This window comes from Mirounga leonina, unplaced genomic scaffold, assembly GCF_011800145.1.
Source record: "Mirounga leonina isolate KUSES-001 unplaced genomic scaffold, KU_Mleo_1.0 Mir_125, whole genome shotgun sequence".
Classification (NCBI taxonomy): domain Eukaryota; kingdom Metazoa; phylum Chordata; class Mammalia; order Carnivora; family Phocidae; genus Mirounga; species Mirounga leonina.
Window position 1 is genome coordinate 72,508,917 of NW_023270305.1, and position 12,182 is coordinate 72,521,098.

At 42.6% G+C, this 12,182-nt stretch overlaps 1 protein-coding gene across 1 annotated transcript in view; it reads right to left on the minus strand.

The window, feature by feature from the left end:
• RFX8 (RFX family member 8, lacking RFX DNA binding domain) overlaps positions 1–12,182 on the minus strand; it is a 57,956-nt gene that overhangs the window by 23,801 nt on the left and 21,973 nt on the right. The window contains exon 4 of the mRNA XM_035001816.1: positions 3,623–3,686. Within this exon, the coding sequence (XP_034857707.1) occupies positions 3,623–3,686 (64 nt within the window). The remainder of the gene's footprint in view (positions 1–3,622; positions 3,687–12,182) is intronic.

Here is a 12,182-nt window from a genome sequence, read left to right on the forward strand (position 1 = left end):
TCTAGGTCATGATGCCTGTATTATAAAAATGGTTAGTTATATCAGAAATCTCAGGGCCTAACTACCAAGGAAAATGAAGAGCACAGACTTCAGAAGGACACATTACAGAATGGTAAAACTGTTCCATCAAGGAGGAAAGAGGTATTCCTCTTGGCAGAAAGTGAATTCAACATTCCTTCCTGCTGTCCCTTTTGAAAAAGGGAAGGCAGGATCACTCCTGATTGATTGCAGGACCTTGATTTTATTTTAAATGATTTCTTCAAGATTTTCCAGAATGACGTTTGAATAATTTCCATTTCAATGGAGTAGGTTGAAATCATTCCTAGGAGTTGGAAATTGAACTTGTGAAGCCTGCCACATTGGATTGCAACACACATGAGGGTTTTCCTCTTCATTCTCTCTCCACCCCAATGGTTTGCTCTGTGACAGTACAGTTCCAAGGTTAGTATTTCATTCTTAGATCTTATATCCTCAGATCTTATATATTCAGAGCCTCACTGAGCTACTCACTTACATCTTGCTTAGTAGACTATGTGGGTTTGCAGTATGTTCCTGTCTACAAGCCACGTGAGGGCAGAGCGGCCTTCTGAACTGCCTGTACCCACCCTCATGGATAGAAGTGGCACTCGGCTACCACCCCACGAGGCGCTGCACACAATCGAGAACAGGCACTGCCAGCTTCCTCCTTCTCTCATGCTCCCTTGTTATCAACTCATATCACAGTGAGGATCAGGAGAGCTTAGGGGTCATGGTCAACAGTCTTTTCAGTGTCCTAAAATCTGTACTGCTTAACTCTTTGTGGTCCTGAACCCCTTTGAGAATCTGATGAAAGCAATTGACCTGGAGAAATGCACACTATGCACTTAATATTGTGAAGTTGAAATTACCCTTATCGGTATTTTTGGAATAAATAGAGGCATGGGTGTCTAAATAAATACATAAAGTAGTCACACAGAAAGGTGACAGCTCAAAGGATGTCATTTCCTGTGGGTTCTGTTTGGTTCCTACTGGGTTTGCACTGGGTGCTATTCAACCCCCATTCCTCCCACTTTGGAACACTGGTTTCACTCAGAGTCACTGGATGGACAACCGTTGTAGTATGTGGGTGAAGGCCATCAAGAAGGTTGGGGCTATTCTGTGGAGTTCACTGGCCTGGCCATCAATCTTCTATTAGAGAAGCACTAAGGAATCATCCAGTCCAATTCTGGCTAGCTTCTCTTCCCTACCACATCTTACCCTAACTACATCCATTTTCTCCATAGCACACCCTGACCTCCTGTATTCATCAATGCTCCTGAGGCTGATGTTGCTATGATCAAAGCCAGTGTTTCTCAAGTGTGGTCCTGAAACCATCTACAACAGAATCTCCAGGAGTACTTGGGGTTCATATCCCTAGGGCCCTAGTAGATCAGATGAGGGCAGAAATCTGTCATTTTGATCAGCCTCCCAAGTGAGCCTTACGCACGCTCAAGTTGAGAATCACAGTTCGAGGCAGACTGTTCTTTGTCTTGCTGCAGAAATCTCTACATTTCAACATGGCAAAAACATCACAGTTCTACCTGTTCAATGTCCTATGTACTATCGTAGTAATGTACTATTGTATATTACATACTATTGTAATAATGTAAGAAATCATTGCAAGGAAAACGTGAAAGTAATCAATTACTAACAAAATAATAATAAAAAAGAAAGTTACATGTTCCTGGAGTTAATTCCTTCCAGGCTCTTCCTGTGAAAAGAACTGATCTTTCAGAAAAAGATTCAGAAAAAAAAAATTGTTTTAAAATCACAAATTGAAATATTTTCTTTACAATATAAACAATCAGAAATCTAAAGTGAAAGTATGTTACAGAACCACTTAAGTTGGAATTTCTGCAGGAGAAGGCATTCGGGAAAGAATCAGAGGGATTCCCATTCTGGAGAAATAATTCAGCAAAATGACAAAGAAAAAAGTGAGAAATTCTATTTAGATTTTCCAGGTATATTAAATGCAGTTTGGGATTTTCAATAATTCTAAAAAATGTCATTGTAATCTTTAGTGAGCACATACTGTGTGTCACACCCTAGAGATACAATGGGGGATCCTTCCTGTCAATACCTGACCCTCTACGCATTATATGTCTCCCCTATCAATTCTCCTGGATGCCGTTGGTCCTTCCTGCATCCTTGAGGACACTGGTCCCTCAGTTATCACCCCCAAAGCAAATCTATCCTGTCATTCTCCTTCTAAAGATGCCTCAATGGTGGCCTACAGTCTCCACCAGTCTTCACTACAGGTGAAATGTAAACTCCTCGGCCTCGCATTGACAAGCTGTCTACCATCTGACCCTACCCAGAGCCTACTGTTCCCCCAAATCCTCACCTCTGCCTCCTCATTGCCCACATACCTCCCAGCATGAATGCTAACCACGCCAAGATGAATGCCTCCTAAAAGAAGATCCAAGTGACCCCTCCAGGATCAGCTCAAGGACATTGTGGCAGGCAGAATGATGGCCACCAAAGATGTCCACATCCTAATCCCTGGAACCTTAGATGATGAGAGGGACTTTGCACATGTGATTAAGATTAAGGAACTTGAGATGGGGGAGATTATCTGGATCATCCAGGCAGCCCCAGTGTAATCACAAGGGCTCTTAACAGTAGGGAGCCCTTCCCTGCTGCAAAGAACCAGAGGGATGGCAGTGTGAGAAAGACTCAGCCTGTCTTTGCTGGCTTTGAAGACTGAGGAAGGGGCCATGAGCCAAGGAACATGGGCAGCCTCAAAAGCTGGAAAAGACAAGAAATGGATTCTCCCCTACATCCCCCAGAAAGACTGTAGCCAGCACTTAGATCTTTGCCTGGTGAGAACCATGTCAGACTGACTTCCAGAACTGTAAGAAAATAAGTTTGTGTTTTAAGCCACTAAATTTGTGCTAATTCACTACAGTAGCAATAGGAAATGAACACAGGCCACCTCTTCCATGAAGCCTTCCCTAATCACTCTGGCCCACTACAATTTTTCTCCTCCAATCCCACTTTGGACTTCTCAATCCACCTACAGCCTACCCAGCCCATTCCACAGCACACCAGTTATTTCATGTCTATCTTAGATTCCCAACCCTGAAACTGTATTCTATTCAAGTACAGAGAGTATGTTTTCGTTTGTTTTTACTTTTCTTTCACACCTCATTCAGTCCCCAAGAGTGCTGGTCACAAAAAAAGGTTTTCAAAAAGTTGTTCATTCAATGACACCATGTACTACCATGTCATCTTGGCCAACTTAAGTAAAATTCAATGCGTGATGTCATAGATTAGCTATTAATAGTTCTGGTGTCCTAATTCAAAGAACTATAACTGTAACATGGAGACACTTTCACACAAATTTATTGCTAACAACCTATGTCCTTCTTAATTATAGCAAAAGAAACACAAACAGCTGATGTACAGCAAACAGTATGCTTCTTGAGGACATCTGTCCCAGTGTGGCACACTGTGGATAATCAACAACCTTGGTCAAATGGGTGAGTGGTTAAGGACCACACATAATAAGAACATTAAACACAGGAAAACAGTTGCATCTGATCAAGCAATTACTGAATATTGCAGGGTCTATTATAGTAAATCTATTATATTCCATACTCACTGTTCCTTCTTGTTGGATAATGCTGTTATAATTAGTAGATTTTTCAAAGCCAATGATGTCTCCACTGTGATAGAACAGATAACAGAGAAATAATTTTAGTAAGCCACCTGTTTCTGAGCACAAGTATGAAGTGGTGTTCTTCTTCTTCCTCTTCTTTTTTTTTTGCAGCAAGTTTACTTATATGGGGTTTAACTTTTTTTTCAAAACTCTCCTCCAAGTTCCTATACATGACAGGTGATTAGAACCTGCTTGGAGTTAAAAAAATTGATTTCTGTAACTGGGACAACCATGTATTTCTTTTGAGGGGTTTATTCCCCTTAGAAGTAAGGTTATGATGTCATCATGGGTAGAACTTGCTCCTGAGAGAAAAGAAAAATCTTCATGGAAATGAGGTCTTATACTTTCTGATTTGGGGCTTTTAAAACGATGAATTCAGAAATGATAATATCCTCTGATGTATGTAAATGTAACAGAGCACCTTCACGGAACAAGGAAATGGAGAATAATGAGATGTACATTGCATTTCACCATGCCTCGGATTCATACCTTATAATGAAGATATTTGTACATCATGGAGAACAGATTCAGTCCTCCCCATGTGGTGTGGGACATTTTCCCTTTAATTCTGGGTATTTGAGAAACTGGGAGCCCAGAGACGACCCTCTTTTCACAGGAAATGTTTATTCTCTGGATGCCAGAGGAGGAGGCATCTCCTTCCCAGTTCCCCCACCATCCTCAGAGCTGTAGCTGCTCTGTCCACTCCAAGTCAATACATATCCTTACACCTGATTGTTTCAACTTTACGTAAACATACAAAGAGAAGAGGAAAGCAGTAGACCAGTGCTCTGCTTCTGGAAACAAGGCAATGTTCTTCAAGGTAGGATGGCCTGGGAGGAGGTCAGGGTCCAGGGGCACAGGGGAGATGGAGATCAATGGCTTTCATCTCACACAGGGAGAGACTACAGCCCCTCCCATTCTCTCCAAATCCCCAGAAGCTCTCTGCTAAAGGTGTCTGTCCAGTCTCCAATCCAAGTTGTGGGAAACTGGGCAGAATACTTGATACCCATCTGATCAATATTTCCACATAATATTCTACTTCAAAACAGGGCAAATAGATTCAGGGTCTGAAACAAAACCACTAGAAAGCCACCCTCTTCATCTTCAATTAAGAGTTGTTATCACAATGGGAATTGTACTTTGGAGTGTTCAATGGCAAGAGGGTTTCAGAATGTGGGATCTGTTCAACCTGGAGGGGAGATAACCCTCCACATAGCATGATGGATTGATGCATGATGCAAAGAGAGCCACAGGTGAAGAATTTGAGATGTCTTGGAATTCCACTTGTCATATCTCAATGATCTCTTGGGTAGGTATGGACAAAGATGGAGTTTCTCCAGGTAAAATCTGTAAGCAGCTCATTGCCACACAGGTTCTGGGACATTACCTCAAGACCAACAAACAATAAATAAAACACTGGATAAAACCTAGAATGAAAGAAGACAGAAGAGGGGTGCCTGGCTGGCTCAGTTAAGCATCTGCCTTCAGCTCAGGTCATGATCCCAGGGTCCTGGGATTGAGTCCTGCATCAGGCTCCCTGCTCAGTGGGGAGTCTGCTTCTCCGTCTCCTTCTGCCCCTTCCCCCTGCTTGTGCTTTCTGTCTCGCTCTCTCAAATAAAAAAAGAAAATCTTAAAAAAAAGAAAAAAGACAGAAAAAAATGTCAGAAATGAAAGTTCACTGAGTAAAGGGCTAATAGAAGAGGAATTTAAATAAAAATATATAGTCATCAGCCTTTAAGAGATGTCCTAAAAATCACTTGTGAGGCCTTTCCTCAACTAAATTGGAGGGAGAGCAATTTCTCTACAATTCCATATTGGGTTAATATGCTACCCTAATATATTTTCTTTGGAAAATGAATCCAAGACCATGGTATGAATATATTCAGCCCCATCCATCCATCCATCCATCCATCCATCCATCCATCCATCCATCCATCCATCCATCCATCCCCCATTGCCTCATGAAATATTTACTGCATGCCTACTATGTCAGGCATTGCACTAGGCCTTGGGGGATATAACTGCGATTGTGGTGGACAGTCTGTTCTCATAGAGGTGACAGCCTATAGAGGAAAAAAGATGTTACATAAATAACTGCAAAGACATGGCATGGGAGTTAAGACAGTTGAAGTATAGGGTGTTAGGGGAATATATGTTGGGGGGCATGCTATTTCCTTGTTAGTTTGACAGTTTACATGCAGCTTAATAAACTCAGGAGGGTGTCACTTGTGATTAGCTAGTCCCTTTGGTTAGTACATATCACAACACTGTACTTGGACAGCACTTACTAAACTCTTTTGACGATGACAGCAATCTTCATGGGACATTCCTTTGGCAACTTAGAAACAGGAGTCTGGAAGCTAGAAGGTTTGGTTTCTGACTTAAAGGAACGACAAGGGAAACCCTCCGCCTTGTTGCTCAGTCCCTCTGCCCCAACCCTGATTCCAGTAGCTTTGGAAGCCAATCAGTTGAGAGTGATACTCTCAATTATTTAGGACTTATAAATGCAACTCCCAAGTTCCTGCCATGTGTTCAATGTGTAGTATATGAGTTTAATTCAACAGCCATTGAAAGGAGGGTGGTGTTACCCTCCTCACTGTTAAAAGGAGGCTGAAAGCGAACTCCCTGCCACATAGGGGCCTTTGTGTGTCAGACTAGGGGACACAATCCCACTATTCTCACTGGGGCGTTATTTTATTTTTATAGCATTTAAATTGGGGGATTTTGTTCTTTGAAACAACAGTGACAGGAAACATAAAATCTCCTCTTCAAAGAGAGATGTTAAAAAAAGTGTCCATCTCCTGCTGGCCAGATGGTGACAGCTCGCTTGTTCAAAAGAATTGCAAGGCTGCCTCTTCTAACCTTTGGGATCCCTTAATACGGGTCAATGGCTCATAACATGGGTCTGGGATTAGTGCAATCCTATCCATTTATTTAAAAAATTACCTAGTCTCCAAGGCCCCCTTCAAGCAAAGATGTATGAAAGTATGCACCAGTTGGTGAGAGAGAAGGAGGCAGTATCAGAGCCAGGCTACAAAGCAGGTGAGCAGAGGATCGCTGTTGGAGACCAGCCTGGTGGCAAAGCGGGGGATCTGTGGAAGGCCAGGTCAAGGACTTTGGCACCCAGAGGATCTGGCCAACTAGGCCAAATGGACACAGCAGGCATTGGCCCCATGCTTTAATCTTAAGACAAGGCTGGTCTGAGTTAGAAAGGGAGACTGTGGTAGACCACTGAGGTCTATCACTCAAGAGGAGGGGCAATGAGGGTAGGGAGGCCAAAGCAGCATGAGAGGTGACAGTTTCAGTTCTTGGGGTGCCAGTCAGGATGGCCTCATGTTCTAGGGGTCACTGCCACTGCATCACTTCCCGTGTGCGGTTCTGACTCAGTCCTTTGGGACATTCATCAGGTTGTGGTCAAATGCATAGTCATTGCTGAAATATGGCTCTAATAAAACCACATTAACATCCCCAGAGCCAGCCTTGCCATGAATGAAGGGCTTCCAGTCCAAGAGGTCTTCTTCCACCATTTCCTGAGGCCTCAGATGCTTTAATGGTGACCAAATCATGGTGAAGCCCATGGTTCAGGAAGGACCCCGAGTCACGTCTGCCCAGTGAAGTCACTTGTGTTCCTGGTGAACTGTCTCCTCAGCTCCTGCTCCACAGGGTACAAGCCAGCCCAGGCCCAGGATGTCAGGATTTAACCACTAGGGATAGGGAGAGGTCAGGAGGTGCTGCAAAGAGTCCCCTGGAAATGGAGGGAGAGAGACCTGGGAAGAAGGAAGGCTCAGAATTCACACAGTACAATAGAGAATCTCGAGCAGACTCCCTGTTGAGCCTGGAGCTCAATGTGGGGCTTGATCTCACAACCCTGAGATCATGACCTGAGCCAAAATCAAGAGTCAGGTGCTTAACTGACTGAGCCACCAAGGCATCCCATTACTTTAGTTAGATTTTATGATCAATTTGGCTAAAGAAGGATCCAGCGTGAAGAGGACTGCGATACGATTATAGGGCACACAACTCATCTTTTTTTTTTCTTCCATAAAATCTTTCAAATGCAGTGTTAGCTTAATATGCTTTTTGGCATTTGACTTTCTTTTAGTCTAACTACAATTTGCATTCACATTCTCAGGTTTTGACATCATTTGTCATTAATCCAGACTTTCATTTACATCATTTTGGCCTCGTAATTTGTCCTCTCAAATCACTCCAACAGCAGTGAAACAACTTGAAGCAATTACAAAGGTAAGAGGATAAAAATGTAATAAAACCTAATTCGTGGACCATACTTGTTTAGTGTCAGATTGCAGAGCAAAGGTGCTTCATCTTCCAATCATTAAAGGATCCAATTTCAATTTTTACTCAAAGCACATGAATAATTATATTTCGGTTTGATTAGGAGAAGATGAACCTGATGAATATTTGTATAGCTGAAACTAAAATAGTAAATATATGTAGTCATAGAAGGACGTGTATCATTAGGATTGCAATATAAGCTTTCTTTGATATAATTTTGCTTCTACTAATGATACTAATCACTATAATCCACTGAGTATTTATTTGTTGCTGAGTGGTTTACTTTGTATTACCTAAATTCTTCCAACAATCCACGAGGTAGATAGATAATAATTCATTATTATCCCCATCTTATATATTGGAAAAGAGAAACAATTCAAAGAGCTTGAGACCCAGCTTTGACTCAGAACCTCATCTCTATTGCCCATTCTACTATTCTGTCTTGTGAGATGTATATGTAGGATAAAAAATAACATACATGAGCAGGACAAAGTAAGACATCAGGTATTTGAAACTTAAAAGTAGAAAAGAACTATCTTATTTTTAAAACTGGTTTGCTGAGTGTTGTTTGTGGATTAGTCATATTCTGCATTGGGGGCTGTTGCTTTTTATACTGCTTAACTGTACCCTGACCCATTAGATTTTATGAACAACTTAATTGCAAAATGATGACCGCAGGGAACACCCTGGGAAATGTTGAAAGTCTAATTCATTCACGTTCACCCTCCTGAAGTAAAACTCAGCAACCAGAAGTTAAGCTTCACCGGCAGACAGCAAATAGCACGTTGCATTGTAGGAGCTGGCTCCGGCTGGAGCTGGGTGAGTGAGGGAGGCTCTGAGCAAATTGGATGGTCCTGTGTTCGCGAGCTTGGGAGCGTTACCTGCTTTTAAAATCTTTTCCAAGCAAGGGTGCAGTCTAGGGTATAATTCTCCACACGTATGTTTCTTGAGCTGCTAGACAGCAACCAGGTAATGCATATTTTTTTTAACCTTAACGAGTTCTAACCAGCCTTGAAAACCATAGGGTGGACAGGGCCAAAAAGCGGGTTGCGACTTGGACACCTTATTAGTGCCTGAGAGTTAGGCCCTCTGGGGCTCCTCAGAGCCAGGTGGGCTCACACCCCGCCAGGTGCCATGGCTGCACAAACAGAAGGAAAAGGCACCTTTCCTGGGTCTGGAGAAAGACTCTGAAGGAACTGCTGGTGTTCTCTCTGACATCATTAGGTCTGTGGTGCCCACAGTTGCCAGGCTGACAGCTCCCTGTGAACTCACTCTCCTCAAGGGGGGTGTGGTCTGAAAGACGAACCCTTTGCCTTTCTGCTTTGTCGGCACAACTAGCCAGCTTTGGGCCCACAGCCCCGGAATCTGCAGGCTCAGGCCCCACCGAGGCAGCCCCCTGAGCTCATGAGCTGGCAGAAGAACAAAGGACCTAAGAACAAAGGCATGGAATGTTGAAGGCATGATTTTAGAAGCTTTTTAAAGGCTTTTAATATCCTAAGTTGGAAAAGCTGGGAGGGAGGGAGAGAGAAAGAGAGAGGGAGGGAGGGAGGGAGGGCAAGGGAGAGGTGGCGAGAAGGAGATTGTTGTTGGGGGAGGAATGAGGGCAAGGGTTAGTTTCCATATTTCCTGAGAGAAACATGAGACTGTACAATGGATTTCAGAATTTACATTAGGTAGAATGGGGATTCATCTATTTGCAAAATGACAAAAAGGTTTTCCTTGGAACATACTAACGGGGATTTTTGCCTCAGAGGTAGAGCATAACAGTGAATTAGGCAGGGTTGTTTCTCTAGATGTGACAATAATACACACATACTCCCTCCATTCCCCCCTTCTCCCCAGACAATAATAAAGCATTTTATACTCTGGCCTCAATTCTTCAGTTTGTTTCTAGGTCAGCAATTATACCCAGGTCCAAGTCTCAATCTGGTTGCCAGCTAAACAGGATTGGAATCTGGGGAGGCCTATTCCCTGTAAAATTATGTTACCCCGGAGAGGGGAGCAGGAGGGAAAACGTTCTGGATTTTGTGAAGGGGTCCTTTTCATATGGTGCACACTGCATATTTATAGTTATTTTTCTTTTTCCGGAAAAAAAAAAAAAAAAAAAAGAAAAGCCTCAAACTTTTCATTTGCTTTGAAAATCAAACCTCAGTCTCTCCTTGGTTCAGGGCAGATGCTGCCTCAGCAGTTTTGAGTGAAATTCAGCACCAGCCCCACTCTACCCCAGTGCAAGCAAATGCTGTTGACACACTGGACTCCCTATCCGCTCCTATTCAGGTGTCCAGTGAAGGGGATCATCAGTGACATTGTCCCTGACTCTGGATCACGTCCTTCTGCTGCTTCTGCTTGAGTGGAAGGAGGGGTGGGATGGATGGTGTCAGAGACCTGGGCATCAGAAGTTCTATACTGATGAGCCTAATTGGAGCCATATTGGAGGAACAATATGGAGGAAAGAGGGAGGAGACAGAGGCTTATTTTGAGACTAAATTTATTTTAATTAGATATATGCTTCTTTGCAGTGCTTGGCAGTGGTGGTGAAGAGGAAGCAAAGTTCCCCAAAGCCACCCCTTTGCTACCAACCCTGGTTCCTTGCCAAATCTCTCTATGCTGATGCTCTTATTGGTGTTTCCATTTCTTTCCTTAACATAAGGTCAAGGGGGAACAAAAGACAAACAGAATGCCCTTGAACAGCACCGCTTAATAACTCAGAGTGTTGTTGCTGGGAATGGAATATATTCCACTCTAAGACACGCCTAACAAGACATGCTCTTAAAAAACAAAACAAAATGAAACAACCCAACAACAACAACAACAAAACCTAAAAATTCAGATTCCTATTCTCTTAAGAAAGTTTTTGTAAATTAGGCCTCACATAGAGAAGTGCCTGTTTCACTAGGGCATTCAACTTTTAGGAACTACAAATATACTCATCTGTGGTTTGCTGGGGGTTCCCCTCTGTGTTTTAAACACTAGAGAGATCATGCTCTTTAAGGTGAATGTAAGAACATGCTTGAGCCAATGTAGATGCCCACTGGGGTTGAAGACTTCCAAGTGTGCAGGGCCCGGGGGTCCCTCTCATTGTGCGCCTCTTGACTCTGAGGAGTCCTGCCTGTTTAGGTAATGAGACCACTTAAGGTCTCCAGAGGAAGAACAACTGGGCTGCCATTGCAACTTGCACACAGAGGAATGTGCAGGAGAGTGCTTTGAAATAAAGGCAAGACCTGAACTCTGTGAGAAGAGAGAATGGGTGTGAGCAGAAGAAACAATAAGACCTCTGGAGATATGGCCTTGAGAAATGGGCAGGGGAACACTGTGGGATACTTCATGGGACCTGTCCTCATGTAGGATTAGGCCTCATTTATTATTTGAAATTGAATTTTTTAATTGAGGTAACTGTAGATTGACATATAGTAAGAGATGATTTGAAGAGCTTCCTTTTACACTCTGCCCAATTTCCCCCAATGGTAACACTTTGCAAAACTATAGTACAATATCACAACCTGGATATTGACATTGATACAATTCACTGATCTTACTCGAATTTCCCAAGTTTTACTTAAACTCATTTTTGTGTGTATTTAATGCTATACAATTTTATCACCTGTGGAGATTTGTGTACCCATCCCACCACAGACAACATAGAGAACACTCTCATGATCACAAGGATCCTTGTGTTGCCCCTTCATAACCATACCCATCTCTTGCTTCTCCACCCCCAGGTCCCTGGCAACCACTAATTTGTCCTCTATTTAAAAAATTGTGTCATTTCAAAATGTTTTATAAATGGAATCAAAAGATATGGAACCTTTTGAGAAAGGAGTTTTTTCACTCAGCATTTAGAGATTTATCCAAGCTGTTATATCAATAGTTTATTCCTCTTTGTTGCTGAGTAATATTCCATGGTATGGATGTACCAGAGTTTGTTCAACCATTCAGCCAATGAAGGAAATCAGGGCTGGTTCTAATTTTTGGCTGTTGAAAAGAAAGCTGTTATGAACATCTATGTATGGGTTTTAATTTTTTTTATTATTATTTTTTTAAAGATTTATTTATTTATTTTAGAGAGAGAGAGAGAGAGCACAAGCAGGAGGAGCAGGGAGAAGGAGAGAGAATCTCAAGCAGACTCTGCCCTGAGCGTGGAGTCTGATGAGGGGCTCCATCTCACAACTGTGAGATCACGATCTGAGCTGAAACCTACTGTGCCACG